General features: G+C 42.4%; 1 protein-coding gene across 1 annotated transcript in view; it reads left to right on the top strand.

Annotated features, from left to right (window-relative positions):
* LOC306964221 (BMP/retinoic acid-inducible neural-specific protein 3-like) overlaps window positions 1–19,409 on the top strand; it is a 250,323-nt gene that overhangs the window by 115,974 nt on the left and 114,940 nt on the right. The window contains exon 4 of the mRNA XM_079558190.1: window positions 1,368–1,552. Coding sequence (XP_079414316.1) covers window positions 1,368–1,552 — 185 coding nt within the window. The remainder of the gene's footprint in view (window positions 1–1,367; window positions 1,553–19,409) is intronic.

The raw sequence follows: 19,409 nt of genomic DNA, 5'->3' as shown, positions 1-19,409 counted from the left end.
CCGAGCCCGTCAGATCTTAGAAGCTAAACAAGGCAAGTTTATTTGTAGAGCACAATTCATACACAAGGCAATTCAAAGTGCTTCACAGTTGCATAAAATGACAAGAAAACTGATAAAATCAATAAAAACATCAACATAAAATTAATTAATTACAGTAAAAGGCAAGAGTGCTGATAAAATACTTTCAGTCATATGCTCGGGCAAAAAGAACTGTTTTCAGTCTGGATTTGAACATTGTCAGAGTTGAGGCCTGTCTCACATCCTCATGAAGACTTCTAGATTTTAGCTGCATGAAACTGAAACGCAGCCTCACCGTGTTTAGTCCTGACTCTGGGAACCACCAGGAGACCCCTCCCTGAAGTTCTCAGGGCCCGAGATGGTTCATATGGCTGTAACATGTCAGAGATGTACTTTGGTGCTAAACCATGGAAAGACTTGTAACAAGCAGAGCTGTTTTAAATTCTATTCTCTGACTGACAAGAAGCCAGTGCAGAGACCGGAGCACTGGACTAATATGGTCATATTTCCTGGTTCTGGATGTTCTGCAGCCGTTACAGTAGTCTAACCTGCTGGAGACAAACACATGGATAAGTCTCTCTAAGTCTGGTTTTGACACTATTCCTCTGATCTTAGTGATGTTTTTCAGATGGTAAAAAGCTGATGATGTAATTGCTTTGATGTGGCTGTTTAAGTTCAGGTCTGAGTCCATGATCACTCCTAGATTTCAAACTTGATTTTTTGGTTTTAGAGAGAGAGACTCAAGGTGACTGATAACACGTTGTCTTTGTGTCTGTGGGACAAAAACAATGCTCTCAGTTATGTGAGACCGTTTGGGATTGTAGTGAGTGAGTGATTGGTGGTCGTCGGAGGGACCGATGGCTTAGGCTGGGTGCCTCGCTTCTGTTAGTTTACCCCAGGGCCACTGTGGCTACAACAGTAGCTTACCATCACCGAGTATGGCATGAATGAATAATGACTAGATAAGATAATCCTTTATTGATCTCATAAGGGAGAAATACACTTGTTGTGATGTTCAAAATGTGCTGAAAAACAACTGTACTTTTTAAACCCCAGCTTTTCTGCCCCCCACATTTGCTGTGTATGTAGATCGTTATTGTGAACTTGTGTTCTTGAGAGAGCTTTTTTCTCAGTGTTTGCAAGAAAGCCGCTTTAAACCTGTTCAGTATTCGGTGTGAGCCCGGCGTTAACCAACACCAAAGCCTGTTCCCAATTTCTTATCGAATAAAGCTTGAAAATTGAGCAAAAGTAAGAGTCTTTTCATTGTCAAATCACAAGGACATTTCGTCTTCAGTCTTGAGTTTCGTAACACAGTATTAACCCCAATCTATATGTGTCGGTGTTTCCAGGAGAGGAGTCTCTGATGATCTTTGTGGACAAGAGGAAACTGAGCCGCTCCACTGACGGGGGCGAGTCCAATAACACGGCAGTCACACTGGAGACTCTGCACCAGCTGGCCGCGTCCTATTTCATCGACCGGGAGAGCACTCTGCACAAGCTGCACCACATCCAGATCGCTTCTACTGCCATCAAGGTAGGGTCCAGTCCCAGACACTGTTCACTCGTCTGCGGTGTGTGACGGCAAGCGCAGTTGAGATGGTTTCAGCATGAATAGGCATGAGGAGTAGACGTTTTCAACTTAATCCACACCACAACCCCCCAGAAGGCAGCATTTGTCAACATTTGTTCTCATTGTGGCTTACAAAACTACTGACATTCTGTACAGCGGCACCTGCAGTTGTGTAGTGTTGTGGAAAGACAAGCGTGTGCTGGGTAGAGTCGATACGTGACAAAGCGAGCACATAGATCGTGGCGTGTTCAGTGGAACGGTGGATTTAGGTGAGTGTCTCCACTGCCAAGCCAGGGCCAAACCGGTCCGACCAGGTATAAGTTCTTGCACCGACCTCTGGCTGTGGCCAAAGCGTTGAACTGATCCTAACATGGCGTGAACAGATGCTGGCCTCTGATTGGCCAACGAGAGAGAGGACAGCCCTCACTATTAACATGCAGGTCATATGGATTTAATATTTCACAACCTCATACAGCAGGGGTGCAATTTTCGGGACTTGAGACTTACTTGACCAAAGCTCTAAAAAGACTTGACTTGGGACTTAGGCCAATGACTCTCAATGAGTTGCTGTGACTTTATAATTTTTTTTTTTTTTTTTAGTGAAACTGAAAGATCAGGATTCATTGCGTAAAAGCGGCGCATCTATGTTTACATTTGGTAATTAGCCACATGCTTTTTCGGCTTCCTGATCAATACAGTGCGAAAATTAAATGACCTTTATTAAGGACAGGAAAACATTTGAAACAATGACTGAAGCTCCGGCGCAGACAGGAACCTCCAGAACCACCATGTGTAAGAGCTGGATTAATGACACACATCTTGGGGCTTTTTGGTGTTTTAAGTCGTTCTCTCGAAAGTTACAGTATTCACTGTACTCTGTTCCGCAGCCACACAGAGCCAAGTGACAGCGGGACTGAAGGCTGAAGAATCTACTTTGAGCAGGGGCGAATCCGTGTATACAGGGGCTGGGGCATTACAGGGGAACCACTGACAGGAAAAACTGCCAGAAACTAACAAAAAAAATTATATATATTTATATTTATCTTTCTGACTGCAGGAAATGCAGCTCATGTTTAAAAGACTATTTTTTTTAAGTAGCCCCCCCGGGCCCCCTTCCTTAAAATGCTGTCCCAATAATTTTGTACATAAACCGGAGCAGTTAAAATATATATAATAAAACAAATAGCGATTTAAATATTAGTCTACAAAAAATTTGATTTTAGCCTAAATTTTCAAAATCGCTAAATCTTGAGATAGCAGGTGATTTGCCAGCTAAAGATAGACTTGACAAAAGCTATGACTTGACTTGACCCCATGACCGATTGACTTGGACTTGCTTTGGGACTTGGACCTTCACGACTTGGACTTGACTCGAGACTTGCATTTAGTGACTTACTCCCACCTCTGCTATAGTGTCTTTGAAGGCAAATTTGACCTCTGGCATTTAGCCGCTGCTAGCACAACTTTAACTGGTATAGCATTAGGCTGTAGCTTACCTTCATAGTTTGTTTTTAGCGGCTTCTGTCCTCAGTTATATTTCCTATGCTCTTCTGAATAATTCCATAGAACCCACCAAAAGGCAGCTTTTGTCCACTTTGTTCTCATTGTTCTTCAAAAAACGACAAACTTTTCAGGCCGTTCTGTTGTTGCTTCATTAACTGTGTGCGCAACAACTGCGGTCCTTGCGTGTAGTGGAAACCCTGGCCCGTACTGGGTAAAGTACAAGCGTATTATGTGGAACCGTGGCGATGGAGATCAGTGCCTGCTCTTTGGGTCGAACCAGTCACTCCAGTACGAACTTGAAGTGCTGAGGGACAAACACCACATCCTGGTTTGTGGCTTCCCAAAACTAGTGCTGTCAACGACTAAAGAAACCTGTACTATGTTTGAAAACTCATAGAGAGAGGTTTGCCTTTGTAAAGTAAAAAAACACTTTTACTTTTCTTCTATATAATCTTTTGTGTTTGTTTTGCTCCTGGCGTACAACTCGCTCGAAATGAAATGAAATGAAATGTATTAAATGAATGAACGTTCAACAGGGATTATTATGACTGAAGTGCCTATGTGAAGCCATTCTCAAACCTCATTTATTATCTCTTCAGCTGAATGGAGCCTCTAGAGAATCAGAATCAGCCAGCTTTATTCACTCTCTGCGTTCATCACCTGCAGCTACAAACCAGACATTCACGATTTTCTTTTAACACCCTTAAAGAGCTGTACCAAACCAGGACTAGACAGAGACTAAACCAGGCCACTGACCACTGCTGCTTTTATCTCAAATCCTTGCATAGCACAATTCAGCATCTGACGTTAAAAAGTCAATGACATAATAATATATTCCCAATTCTTTTTGAGCATTGGGCTTGTATTGTGTTTACTAGATTGCAACTTTGGAAAAAAAGCAAAGATCTTTTTGAAGTTGTAGGTCATAACACAAAGAAATGGTGAACATGTAATACATTGGGACTTTTCTGATGGTTGTTCTCGTAGTGCATGGGTGTCCAAGCTTTATTTGTGGGGGGGCCGCATATTGAAGTGTACACGGGGTAAAGGGCCATAGATCGGTGGACAGTGCCGCGAAACTTTTGACTAGCAGAGGTTTAAATTGAGCCCCATGCCTTTTATTTATGCTTAAAACCTTCATGCCAGCTCTGTCTCACAATAATGTTAGTTGTTTGGCTAGAATTGTGTAGAATTATTACATTTCAAATAAAAAGGACCCTCTCTGGTGATGTGTACTGATTGAGCAAGAAGGCCGAGGGACAAAAATTGGTCTGAGGGCCGCACTTTGGACACCCCTGTCTTAGTGCAACAACTTTCTTTGAATCGGCTGTTGACAACGACGGGAAGGACGATCCTGTACAACTGCCCACTGTGGAATGAAAAACAGGCACATAAATGTTGTTCCCGGAACCAAAGTGTATCAGAATGCTGGGATGAAGGTTAGTGAAGATCTCTTAAAAGAGGGAAAAAACCTGGTCTACCATCCAGAAGTTCTTCTCAGCAATAGAGACAAGGCTGTTGAGTCGCTGGTGACCGTGATAGGAAAGGTCAAAGACGGTGTTGCCAGTAAATGTTGGCAGTTTCATCAAGATTACATACATAATTATTATAGTGAGTAGTACCAGCACCAGTAAAAAACATCAATCAAGGGCACTATTTGTTCCAACCCGTTCATTCATAGACTCTCAGTCCTTCACTGACAATCGCCCCCGTTGTTTCTGCATTTCAAATGATTGCCGTTGTTGTTGCATCAGCGTTGCCTTTACTGTGAACCCTGCGGCGTATAATGCTCTTGATTGGCTTGTCACACACACATATTAATGAAGCTTTGAGTCGATAAAGGCTGTTTTTAAAGAGGCCCCAAACAATCGGCGGGATTAAGCACAACCACTGCTCTTTCTGTGGATTAGTGTTTCACTAAAGCTTCAAGACTTGTGAATCACTGTTAAAGAAAGTCTACTGTAGTTCATGTAGAGCCACAATGGGTCGAGCAAAACGAGGGATGAAGGAGTGACCATGACAGTGTGTGTGACAGTGTGTGACCATGTAAGCTGCCTACGACACGACACCTCCACCACCAGGTGTCGCTTCTGAGGAAGATCACAGGAAGTGATCGAAACTAGTCAAGCAGGTAAACTAAACCTTTCTGTCTTACTATAAGAAACAAAACTACAATGACAGTGTGTTGTGATGTTTCAGGAAGGTCGAAGAGAGTCGTATAGATGGAGTTCAGTTCAGTTCCATGGTTTTGTTGCATAGGATCGCTCAAAAAGGGGGTGAAGAGCGAATTGTCTGTCTGTTCCACCATATGAGCAGCCGACTTAACTCTGTTTATCCCAAAAGTATAGGCTTTAGTCATTACGGTATAGGGAGCCAACTTCACATGACTCAGCCGTCCAATCACAGGCGAGAATTCAGACAAAAAGACACTGTGGATAGTCTGGAAAGTCCGAGCGACAGTATTGTGTACATGGAGTTTGTTGAGTGTTTGTGGAGTGTTTTCTGGAGTTCAGCGTTTGGAGAGATGTCGAGGAGGTGGGGTCGAGTGTGGAAACCTTTCCGGAGGAGGAGGGTCACTGAGGAGGTGACTTCTCGGTGGACAGCGAGGTGGAAGAGACTGGAAGACACTCGAGAAAGTCTGCAAATGTGAAAAACTAATATGAATATGGTGGAAGTAAAAGTTAGCAAGTATGTTGTCTTCTAAAACCATCATACAGGTGCACGCGAAAAGTAGATCCACAAAACCAGGAATTTAGTGAGATCCCAGCTATCAAAGACAAGATTATGTTCTTTCCATGACTTTTTAATGTCAGAAAGAGCTAGATCTGAAAAGGTTGTGCAAGGTTGTCAATTGAACCCATACAGCTTCTGGTCTGAATTTACAAATGTGAAATTGATGAGCCACACTTGTTAGATGGAGAGATCAATATACATGTTTAGATTTGTAAATACGCATTACTCATTCCATCTCTTTGCTTAGGATTTGGATTTTGTTTAATGGTTTAGTACAAGCGGCCGAAATGAGTTTCCTTCGCAGGGTGGCTGGGCGCACCCTTCGAGATCGGGTGAGGAGCTCAGTTACCCGGAAGGAGCTCGGAGTAGAGTCGCTGCTCCTTCACGTCGAAAGGAGCAGCTGAGGTGGCTCGGGCATCTGTTTCGGATGCCTCCTGGTCGCCTCCCGCGGGAGGTGTTCCAGGCATGTCCTAGTGGGACAAGGCCTCGTGGATGACCCAGGACACGGTGGTGGGACTATGTCTCCGAGCTGGCCTGGTGTCGCCTCGGGGTCCCCCCAGAACAGCTGGAGGAGGTGTGTGTGGACCGGGAAGTTTGGGCATCTCTGCTGAGACTGCTGCCCCCGCGACCCGGCCCCGGATAAAGCGGAAGAAGATGGATGGATGGATGGATGGGTTTAGTAAGGATGCTGATATATATATGGCTAATATTTCTGCTTTGACATGATTTTTAGGCACTTAAAGTATGTTCCAAATTTTATGCAAATGATATTTTTCTAAGATTTTGTAAATTGTCAACTCAAATGACAGTAAATCTTTTTCAAGTCTTTAACTGTTGGATCATTTGAACAGTCGTTTCTGTTCATGAGCTTCAATGAACAGTTCAGGAGAGGCCGATAGAAGGTTTATGCACAACTGCAGCCTCTAGAAGGTCCTACACCTTCAAGTTCAGGAGACTCCAGAGGCACCAGCAGCTTCGAATACCTGTTTGCCGCTTTGTAGCAGCTGTTCTCTTAATCTGATGGATTTGTCTGGCAGAAACCGTCCTCATTGTACCTTTATCTGCACAAACCTGTGTGTGCTCTGAATCAGCCACAAATCTCTTAACAGTACGATGATTACGCTTCATGCTTCGGTTTTCATACCGAGTCCAAGGCATTCAACTATTTCACACTTTTCATCAGCAGAGAGATCCTTTTTCTTTCCCATATTGCTTGAAAATGAACATCTGCTTAATAATGTGGAACGTAGTTTTTCCCTTAACTGGACTTAACCTGAGAACTAATCATCCCAGGCGTCTGAGATTGATGTCAGATGAGTTTCATTGAATCTTTTTTACCTTTTTGACACTGAAATACAATTTGCATAATAATTTGGAACAGACTTGACTTGGACTAAACTTGGATAATCACCAACTTCTTATCCAAGCTCGTCGGTTCACTAATCTAGTTTGTTGCAACATACTTCTATTTATGTCTTCCTGAGAATTTCCTGTTATTTCCCTCCTTGTTTGGGAGAGTCTGGGGCCCCTTTGTCTCACTGGTCACCCTTGTGTACCTCGGCTCTTTGCGTGGGAAGATATGCTTATGATGTAAATATGTGTGTAGCAGCTCGCGGGCGGTGCATTCATCACTCTGTCTCTTCTTATCAGCCGCAATGAATAGAATCGGCTGAGTTCGCCCTTCGCCTATCTCTTCCCTCACCCCCTCCTCTCTTTGCCCAGTCTCCCGCTCTCTCTTTCTCCACACTATCTGTCCTTTGTGTGATTCCGAGTCTTTGCGTGGCATTAATGTGTTTACTTGGCTCGCGGTAAACAGACGATTACAGACCGGGGTGATAGCTGCGACCTGAGCGCATTCGCCAGAAACGTGCCGGAGCTCAGAGCTATAGCTCCAGGTGGAAAACTCCAGCACCTGCTCATGAACTGATAGCATTGTGAGGGTAAGAAAATCTACCTGACTTTTAGCGGAGATACTGGAGGCAGCTGTGTTTTGTGTTTACGAGATTAGGTTTGAAGAGTAGTTAAAGCTTTTGTAAGAAGTTTGATTTGGTTTCATTTATCCTTCAGTCCTTCATCATTAGACGGAAAGGAAAACACGGCTTTGTCCAGCAAACAGCTTTAATGTGCCCCGAGACAGAAGAAGACCGCTCAGCCCTGTTTCAACTGCCTGGAAACATTTGGATGCACAGCTTTTTAAACTTTGCTGCTTATTTCCTCAATCTAAATCACTCAACAACAAAATCTCAAATCCAAGGGTTCTGAATTCCTCTAATAATAGCTCCTATGTGCTGATTCTAGCTCCTATCCCCTGGTTATGTGATAAGGTCAATCTTTAGATCCTTATATAGTAAGGAACTAGAGCTTCAGCTGCGTTTGCACAATCTGACCGTCCTCACTCAGGGCGGAAACAACAGGGGAAGTGACATCACCAACATCTGTTTTAGAAAAAAACTACATCACCCATATAGTATTGGACAACAAAACACTCTTTACACTTTAGTGACTCAATAATGAACCACAATAACGATATGAAGCCACACAGAAAACAGACGATGATAAAAAGTTGTTTCAGATTAACCTTCCACAGCTACAGCTTTATCACAGAAATAAAAAATGCAGCCGCATTAACACACAATGCTCCTTACGCTGGCTCCCTGTCAGCTTTCATGTTCAGTTTAAGGATTTGTTGATTTTAAATGTCTCCACTCCTCTGGCCAGCTATATTTGAGTGATCTGTGGCGACTTTTTTCCCCGTCAAGAGCCTTGAGGTCAGCTGACTAGCTCTTGTTGGAGGTTAAAAGTAGGAAAAAAAGGTGATTGAGCCTTCTCTGTGGCAGCGTCTTGACTATGGAACAGTCTTCCTTTGTCTGTCAGGTCCTCTCAGTCTGTGGTAAAACGTTTTCAAAGTAAAATTGGCTATTTCTGTCTTATTTTTGATCAAAATCACTATTTTTAATAACAAAATCTCAAATCCAAGGCTCCGTGAGCTGCTTTTTCAATACGGGAAGAAGATGGGGGCGGTTTCTCATCATCACAGGAGCACTAGTAAATGATGTATGTCTGCGGCTTTTCCGCAGTTTTTCAGATATTTTGGGCCGGCTTTGGCTGCCCAGACCTGGCAACTCTGGATCATTGCATGAGCACATGGGCTCCGTAAACTAGAGAAAACAACCAAGTAACTTGCTGTCCCTGGACCAACAGCATCAACACTTGGGCTCTAACCCCAGGTTTTCACATCTTCTGCCTGTACGGAAGCACACACACAAAGCAACAACTTTGAAAAATAAAACTCCCAATATAATAATAAACAACTATTTACGAGCAGTAAAAACACGTTACGTGAAGGAAAACAACAGAAGCTTAATCGGGTCGTGTGATTGTTTTTGTGATAACAAACTCCACAGAGGGAATTATCGAGGTCACTTTGTGTGAAATAGTGACATGTTCGTTGACATAAAGTCCGCTCAGAGGGTATTTACGTTGAAAATCCGGATGTTGTTGCCGTTCTCTTTCCCGTTTGGTGCGGTCTGAGCTGTGGAGCTGAAAATAGAGATCCGTATTTTTATCGTGGCGAGTCGGAGAGGAGACGTAGACTCCTCGGAGCGGACGATGTGGAATGTTTCTGAACGTTCAAAATAGCCACACATTTGCTGCAGAGGTCGGGGCGAACACGGAGAATGTGGAATCTGGGGGTAAAGATGTCTTTTTATTTCATTACCTGCTTTCAATACCTTTATTTTCCGAGACCAGTAGAACCTAAACCTCCTTTTCCGATGCCAAACTGGCATCATTTAAGTACTCAGCCCTCGAGGCGACCCTGGTGCACACTCAAGTCACTTCACTTCAGCAACACCTGCAGTCGCCTTTTCCTGTGAGCGTCCAGGGTCTGGTCAGCGACTTTCACCACGACCACCAGTGACGGACACCGCGGCCTCACACTCGTCCAGTGCGATCGTCAGTGTGTTGAATATAAAGTGTTGACCTGACTGAGAAAGGCTCTCGTTCTCCAAATTTTCCCTCCAAACCGGCACGACTCTTGTGCTCATCACCAGGCGCCGCCCGGACCGGATAAACAAATGTCACATTCACGAGTGCACGACATGGAAATTTGTGCCGAAATATAATTACCAAAATACCAGGTTGTTAAAAACTCTCTCTAAACTCGATTTGCCCCAACAATAAAATGTCAAACTGAAACACACACTGAACTGTTTCAGACTCGACAATTAACACTAATGGCTTTGCTTTTAAAACACTTAACGAGGCACGCCAACGTTGGGAAATTTGATCAAGAATTTCAAGTCACATCGACACTCTCTAGGATTTGTATTTTTCACGCTCACTTTGCGCCCGCTCCACTTTATTCCTTCTTATATGACACTCCGCGTTAGCCGCCCGCCTCTTGTAAATTATAAGTGCATATTTAGTGAACATCTTGAAGCGCTCGCTCTTTAAAAAGCGCCCGTCTGGCTGCAGCTCCATTGAACTCGCCTTTTTTCAGCTGCAGCCTGTTCTCCATTGACTCCGAGATATAGCTCCGCATTCTTTAAAGTGAATTGGCAAAGGGACGCGGAGTTGGCAGTCGCGGCTGTAAAAAAAAAAAAAAAAAAAAACCTGCAGATTGAGATGAATCTGGTAGAAAAAAAAACCCTCCCGAGTACATTTGTTTCGGAGGCATTTTGAAAACGATATGGCGCTATCATACTTTAAATTATCGAGGTGGGTTTTTTTCCCGTATTAAACCGTACCTTGATGGAAGTGGCTGCCAAAACAAGGCTGGCTCTAAGGAGGTGATGTGTTTCGACGAGATAACGAAATTAAAAAAATGGTGCCGCTTCTTGCCTTGGAGCAGTTTACCAAGAAAAAATACTGGAAAATTATCAACAGAATATTGTAAATAGGGGGTTTTGGTGAGTCAGGTTAATCTGTTTTCATCGCTTAATTGTGAAAAATGTCATTTGGAAACCATGCAAATTATTAAGAGGCGAGGCTGCCATGTTGGACCCCTATAAATATGCTTTAATCAGAAATGTAAGTGATGCGAGGGAGGCTGGGGAAGTGTTGATATTTGACGTGATCAATGTGGAGATTTTCTGCTTGTTTTCATGACAGAGTGTAAAAAAAAGACAAAACTTACCCTGTATGATGCTTATTTTGTGATGTTTTGTCCCAGAGAGAGCCAGAGATATCCCGGAAGTAACTCCCACGCCTGTTCAGCGTTGCAAGAGCACATCTCTCTGTAAACTAGCACAAAAACATTGAAAATTCCAATGTGGGTTTTGTTTTGTTTTTTCAGATATTGCCAAGACCTGGCAACCCTGACCCGCTGCATAAGAGACACATGATACACAACTTTAGGCTGATTTTCTCCAAAGAAGGTTTTTGTTCCACTCTTGCAGCAACATCTGCAGTGGTTAGCGCTCGTGCTTAGGGCTGTCACGATATTTATATATATCGACTTATCGTTCAATAAATAATAGATAAACGATACATTTTTGGGCTCCATATTTATCTATTTATATTTAAACTTTGATTTTTAACTGAAGCAAATTGAATTACATTGTATTTCATGTTCATTGCTGTAGGGCTGTGCAATTAATCCAAATTCGATTATTACACTAAACGATTACAAAATTAGCATAATCATTTTTTATTTTTTTTTTGCAAAGCAGACTTGCATTATTTCATGGCGCTGGGATTATTTTCCCTTCGCATTTCGCATGCCATGGCTCATGCTTTTGCCCGACATAAAAACAAACAGCGCTGTGTGATGATGTCATCAGGCCGCGCTGCTCAGTTTACTTGCGCAGGTGTGAGGGCTGGCCAGCAGGGGGCAGGTGTGAAACAGAGACCTCTCCTTAATCGAGACATACTTGGAAATCATTTGTACTTTTATGACTGTTCAGAAAACAGAAAATATTCAGCATAGTTATTTTTATTAATAAATATATAAATAAAATAAAGACTTTTTTTACCGTGACCTTCTCGCTTCACAGCAAGAAGGTCCGGGTTCGATTCCCACCTGGACGGGGCCTTTCTGTGTGGAGTTTGCATGTTCTCCCCGTGTCTGCGTAGGTTTCCTCCGGGTACTCCGGTTTCCCCTTCCACTAAAAACATGCACAATAGGCCAGGATGAATGATGTGTGTGAGTGAATGTATGATGGTGGTCAGAGGGACCGTTGGCGCAGACGTGTGCAGTCGCGAAAGCGCTTCAGTCAGTCTCCCCCTGGGGAAATTGAAGCTACAAACATAGTTTACCACCACCGAGTATGGAGTGAATGTACAATTATCTCATGTAAAGCGCTTTGTGACTATATGTCTGTGAAAGGTGCTATATGAATAAAGATCTTCTTCTTCTTAAAGGCAACAAATAATCGTTTGAATAATCGTGATTTCAATTATGACAAAGATAATCGTGATTATTTGGGGCGAGGGGCTCAGCAGATCGCTGCTCTCACGATGCGCTTGAGGCTCCTGGAGTCTCGCCTTAAAGGAATAGGCCACCGTTTTTACATACTGAGATATGCTCTTACCTCACTTTAGCCGAGTTAATATATCCCCGTCTGGTCTTTGTCCGTGCGCTCTGTCACGCAAACGGAGCACATACGCAGCCTCTCCCACATGTCACATAGCTCCAAAAAAGCTCACGATAGAAGCTACCAAGCTCTTCCACGTGTTCCCTATTTAAATAAAGTTACATGAAGTGTTTTCATGCGAAGTATATTTACACAGAAATGTAGCATGTCGATTTTATAAGCAAATAAAAAGGGGTACTATATTATGAGGCGTAATGATACGAGGAGCAAAACGTCCGCGCAGTAACTCCTAAAGGTTATTGACGGAAGTGAGCGGGGGAAGTCTAAAGTGAGGTAAGAACATATCTCGGTATGTAAAAACGGTGGCCTATTCCTTTAAAGGAACAGGCCACCGTTTTTTCATACTGAGATATGTTCTTGCCTGAGCTTAGACGAGTTGATACGTACCTGTCCGGTCTTTGTGTGTGCCCTCAGTCACGCAAAACAACCAAAGATATTGTTAGCATTTGGCCTCTCCCAGTATATTCCTATAGCTCCAAACGGGGGTGAAGTTAGAAGCGACCAAGCCCTTCCACGGGCACAAAGACCAGACAGGTACACATCAACTCGTCTAAGCTCAGGTAAGAGCATATCTCAGTATGGAAAAACGGTGGCCTGTTCCTTTAAAGTTTGTCTTACCTGTGATGAGCATTACCTTTTTCTTTAATGGACGGTGCACAACTGATTATTTACTCGTGCATTTTGGATGTGGCTGTGATTGTGTGTGGCAGCTGGGGCAGAGAGCAATTTTACAACTCCCAATTTACTCTGAACTTTTACAGACTCGACAATTAACGTTAATGGTTTTTCATTAGCGAAAATAACACATTGCTAAATCCCTCGGTGCCTTTTCCATTTGCCCAACATTCTGTCTTTATTACTGCATCATTTTCATTCATTCGGAACATATTTCTTTGCACTTTGTGATGTTCCTTTAAACATCGCTGGATTTCAACTGTTGTTTTTTGTGGAGAGGTACAAAAGTTGCAGCTATAATATCAATGCTCAACTCTGCTTAAATGATCTGAAGCCAACCTGTTTTAGCCACTGCAAAGTAAACTATAGGCATTTATTTGATATATTGTACCACTACTAGTGTTTTCTGGAGGTATTTTTATAACCCTGAAGACAAAACTCTTGGATTCAGTTAACTTCGCCCCCTCTCTCCGCTCATACAACTTTTACAGCAGTAGAAATACAATACACAGCAAAAAGTTATTTCACGATGCAGTTATAAGGAGTTGACATCTGCAACACAGCTTCATAAATGGCTAATACACACGCTAACACACACGCTAACATGCACGCTAACACACATGCTAATACACACGCTAACAGACACGCTAACAGACACGCTAACACACACGCTAACACACACATCCTAACACACACACCCTAACACACACATGCTAACACACAAGCTAGCACACACACGCTGACACACACACGCTAACACACACGCTAACAGACATGCAAACACACAATCTAACACACATACGCTAACACACACACCCTAACACACACACCATAACACACACACCCTAACACACACACGCTAACAGACATGCAAACACACAATCTAACACACACACCCTAACACACACACGCTAACACACACACACGCTAACACACACACGCTAACACACATGCTAACACACAAGTTAACACACACGCTAACACACGTTTGGATTGACTCACCGCTCTGCTCCATCGCTGTTTACATTATGGGACTTGTGTTGGTTATAAAAGTTAATCCACTTTGATTCTGGTGAAGGTTCACCAAACATCCATCAGAGACAGTCACAGAAAATCAATATTTTGGTGATAGTCGCTGAATCCTGGAGAGAAATTCCAACTTCTGGCAAGTGGCCAATTCTTCAGAAGGTTGAATAAACTCCCGTCCTCGTAGCCAAACGCGCTTTTCTCTGACATTGTCCAGAGTAGGTTAGAAAGAGCTCCATCTTCACAGCTTCCAGTGCAAACATGACGTCTGTTCAGACGCTCAGGGGGTGCGTTTCTTTTCTCTGCAGGGGCAGTGTGGACATGTTGGGCACTTCCTTTGACTTTTTTGTCTTTTTGTCTTACGACAGAAATAATGAAAAAGCAGTTTTACAAATGAAATCAGGCCGTAGGCATAGAATTAAGATATTACATTACAGACATCGGGCACTTCATATAGGCCCTTTAAAATAAATCTAATCTAATCTGACTTTTGAGTAAACTTGTGGAAGACCATTTACTGCTTGTTCTTGTAGATTGTTCAAGGTCATTGTAAAACATAAACTAAACCTGACATCATCCCTTCAAACATGTTTGTGAAAATGTCCACATTGTGGAGACTCAGAGCACATGGCAAATCCCCAGTGATGTTCATTGATTTTTTCTCCGGACTCGGAGTTCAGGGGTTTCCCAGGGGCACGGCCTTAACCTTGCTATTGTTTTCTCTGAGCCATGAATCAAGAACGTGTCGCCAAACAATCTCCGTTCTGCCTGATTGTTTTCAAATGAGATTTGGTCCCGAGAATCGACCTTCAGAAAATGATACACGAGTGTGGCTCTTAAGGTACGGTTCTTGTTTTCAAATGATTATGGCCATTATTAAAGCAATTTTCTTGTATTATACAGCGCAGCAAAGTAAAAGGCTGTAATAAGAGTATTGTTTTGTTGCTGACAGGAGCTGACCCGCTCAGACTGAAGCTGTCGTCCTGACGGAGCTGTAGAAACTCTCGTCCCTCCGTTTATAACGACCCGTCTGTCTGTCACAGCCCAGAGACCTGTCTGTTCACTGCACAAGGGCAAAAGCCTGTGTTTTTCCAGTTCTGAATTGTGCTGTGGGCACTCACAGAAAGTAGCGGAGGCGTTTCTTGTGCCGCGTGTCAAAGCGTTTTGTTTTTTGTTTTATTTTTTCCACACAGAGAAACTCTATATTTCACACTAGCCCTGATTCATTCTACATGCCTCATTTTGTACAGTGTAATGTGCTGCATCAGCTTTAACCTGCTAACCCCGCCTTAACCGAGTGCAGTTTCTCTTGTTCAGCTTTACCCAAATCCATAGCTTTACAGCCTATAGGCCAATGCAACGCCTTATTTGAAAGCTAAGACCCACACAACTGATCTAAATGGATATATTTCCTCACGTTATCAATTTTCTTTGGTCTTTTTTTCTCATTGCTTTTTTTTTTGGGTTGTTGTCACATTTTTGTCACATTTTTGTCACTTTTCTGTTGCTTTTCTGTTGCTTTTTGTTGTGGTTTGTGTGTTGAGAATCACTGGCAGAGTTCACGATTGTGACGTCATAACGCTAAGCGTCATGGGACTTAAATGTCTTGTCATGTTTGTATGTAAATACAAATACAGACGAAAAAAAGCCTTCTGGCTAATTCTGGCTTTTTAAACCATGTTTGTTCATGTGTTTTATGGAGTTGCACTTTCCCCTTTCAAATAAACCAATCTAATCTAATTTGCAGCAATAATAATATAATGGAGATTTCAAAAGGCCAAGTATTGCCGTTATTGTTTACATTAAAAATAGTTGGACACTCATGTGTTAGATGTATTGGCTAATGGAGTTGTTCCACGGCTATTTTCCCTACTTTCTGATACTTTTAGATTAGATTACATTATATTAGATTTAACTTTATTGTCCCTTGCGGGAAATGTGTCTTAGGCTCACAGCTGCTTGCTGAATTAGACAACATTACATACAAACATGGATACACACAGTAGGCTATACTACAGCACATACAGCTCTATGCATCTAACAGACCTCAAAGTAGTGTGGCTGGCATTACACTGAAGAAAGTACAGCCAAAACCACAACACACATGTGGAGACAGCTTAAAAACAATTTAGAATAAAAGACATTAATGGCAGTCAGTGATGCCCGACTTGTTCAAAAGACTCACCGATGTAGGGACAAAAGAAAGCTTAAAGCGGTTGTTCTTACACATAAACGCCCTGAACTCTGCCTTCCAGCCTCATATTTCCCGTTCAGTAGGTGGCCTGGGTTTGTGATCATTTTCCTTGCCTGGTCAAGAGCTAATCTGTCGTAAATGTTCTTTAAAGATGGGTATTCTGCTTTTCCAATTACATTCATTGCATTTTTCATAATACTGTTTTTAAGTAAGTAAGCGCTTTATTGTCATTGTACAAGCGTAAAACAAAATAGTGTTCAGTGTCAGTCCTTGAAGCACCCTGAAGAAACCTGGCTGCCCTCTGTCTCCTCTGAAACGGTGCCTGGGTTTGTCCCTGTTTTAGAGCATGGTGTCCTGCACTGGTCAGCCCCTCTACCTCCTCGTCCTCCTGAAGCTCCCTCCGCTCCACAACAGTCTTCAACCATCTCCTCACCTCTTGTGACGCCTCCACTGAGCTGCAGGTCTGGGGGCTCTCGGTGCCTCTTCAGTGCCTCAGAAGAAGAAACGTGTAGGTCTCAAATGGGTTTAGCGGATAAGCTAGCATTTTGTTTACCTTTAAAAAGCTGCTTCTTTGAGGACCATTATCCACCAAACCTCCACAAAAACACGGCAAAGACGTACAAAAGCATCCAGAAAAACAATGCGGAACAGAAACCACAATGCAGTTCGCAGAAAAAGGTGAAAAATGAAGGTGTACCAGGAGAGAGGGAGGTCACTTCCTGTTCACACATCGCCATGACAACATTAGCATTAGTTCCCCACTTCCTTTTACCTGATGTTAGTCTATGGAAAATATACCGCTAGTACCCACAAACATGGCGGATCTCCATCTCCTATAGCTTGTATCATTCAGAGCAATCTTCACCTGTTGATTCTGAAGCAGTTCACACCCTTATATCCCAAACATATACTGAATTTCAAGCTAGCTATACTCTCCAAACATATTTTCTAAAGGCAGAATGAAGAAAATCCTGTCTCTTGAAGGCTGCATTCAGATAAGCCTTTGCAGCAGTGGCAGGAAATGGCCGGCACATCGATCAGCCCGGCTCTGATTTGCAGCGGGCCCTCCGCTATCGAAGATTCATTAAAGTTAGTCTGAGGAGAGCGGCGCTGATGAGGAGGAGGAGAGGGAGTCTTTGACCTAATTTGGGTGTTCAGTCAGTCACGCAGCAGTTCATTTGTCGAGGCTGGAAAAAAAAAAAAAGACTCTCACAATCACATAATGACTGTGGAGACTGGAGCGGAGGCCGGGCCGGGTTTAAACAGGAGTAAATAAAGCAGTTGGGATTGTGTTGATTTATTTGGTAAAGCTTTACTTTGCAGCAGGAGCTTTATATGTTTTATATGTTTTGGCTCAACAATGATCGGGACAGGGCCCATGAGACTGCGTTTCTGTGGCAGACTTACTCAGAAGGACTTGGCACACCCTCTCACAGGAAGAAGCCATTTTGTTTGAATTTAATGTCCTCTTTATTGTGTTGATTGATTCTAAAGGTGAGACACTGCAAGTCGATTGAGTCTGGTGCCGTCTTTCCCACGGGTATTTGTAAATTTAAATGTGTGAAAGTTTTTGTGAAGCATTTACTGTCTTATGGCTTGGTTCCACCTACTCTACTTTACCTGCATTTGAAATATTTCCACCAGCCCACTGTACAGTTAACTGGTACTTTTTTTCCGGTTATGTTTTATTTTAGGCCTGGTTAGTACCAGGGCCAAGCATGTACTGTTTCCATGGATACAGCCAAAAGAAAAGCCAGATAGTCGGCATCTCTGGATTCGCCCATATATGGTCATGTTTGAAAACAGTTAAGGGGGAAAACAATTTATCTAAACTTTCTCTAGTTATTCAAAAACTACTTTAACAAATGCTGAATTATGAATATAGTTTTCTACTAAATAAAGATACAAAGACATGGAGAGGAGCAAAGTGGTTCAACAGCCCATAAATATATGTATTTATGGGCTGTTGAACCACTAATAACAGAGAATGAGAACATTGTGCTACATGTTAGCATCGGGCTAATGCTATTGTTAGCTAGCGCTAGCTACAACTGTCGTTTTTTCGCTTCTACTGAAGAATCTGCTGTGAGAAAATATCCATATGGACCCGATTTACACTTGACTTTATTTATGTGATAAGTAAGTTCATATTCCACCAGAAAATGGCCAAAAAGAGTGGAAAATTGTGTTTCTCAAAAGACTTTATTTTCCCCCTCAGCAAAGCCACGCCCCTTTCTATGACGAGATACAGACGGCATCTCTGGATTATTATTAATTATTGAAAAACGTCTTCAACAAATGCTGAATTATGAATGTTTTTCTACTAGATAAAGATACAAAGACATGGAGAGGAGCAAAGAGGTTCAACAGCCCATGAATACATAAATAACGGAGAATGCTATGCTAACATGATTCTACTTGTTAGCATTGTGTTAATGCTACGACTGCCGTTTTTTCACTTCTACAGAACAATCTGCTGTGAATAAACATCCATATGGACCCGATTTAGACTTGACTTTATTTGTATGTGATAAATATGTTTATATTTCACCAGAAAATGGCAAAAAAGTGTGTTTCCCAGAAGTTTCTATTTCCCCCCTCGGCGAAGCCACGCCCCCTTCTATGACGTGATGCCGTCTGTATCTGTTGATAGATACGCCCTCGTAACCATGGATACAGTATCAGATTCTACAGAATAATGGAAACACAACCAGGCCGAGTAGAGTAGAGTAGGGCTGGTGGAAACGAGCCATAAGTTTTATTCTTTTTTTGGTCCCGATGTCGTGTTTTTTAAGTCTTTTTTTTCATCAATTACATTTTTCCCCCATATTTATGCCAACCTTGAAATCCTTTACTGCAGTACTTACCTTTTTTCTTATTTTAAAAGTATAAATTGGTGTATGTGCAAAGGAAAGTATCTTTGAGTCTGTTGTGTTGAGTATAGTCCATTCTATTTTATTAATAGTAGAAATACATTGTTCCTATATTGAACATTTCTGTCTCATGTATATTCTTGGTGTTTCTCGCTTCGGACCGACTCATTTAGTAAAAATGATGACACAGGAGATGGATGAAAAAAACCTGTCTTCATAAA

This window comes from Gobius niger, assembly GCF_951799975.1.
Source record: "Gobius niger genome assembly, chromosome: 6".
In the NCBI taxonomy this organism is placed as follows: domain Eukaryota; kingdom Metazoa; phylum Chordata; class Actinopteri; order Gobiiformes; family Gobiidae; genus Gobius; species Gobius niger.
The sequence above is the reverse complement of the archived record's forward strand: the minus strand, read 5'-3'. Positions and strand labels throughout refer to the sequence as shown.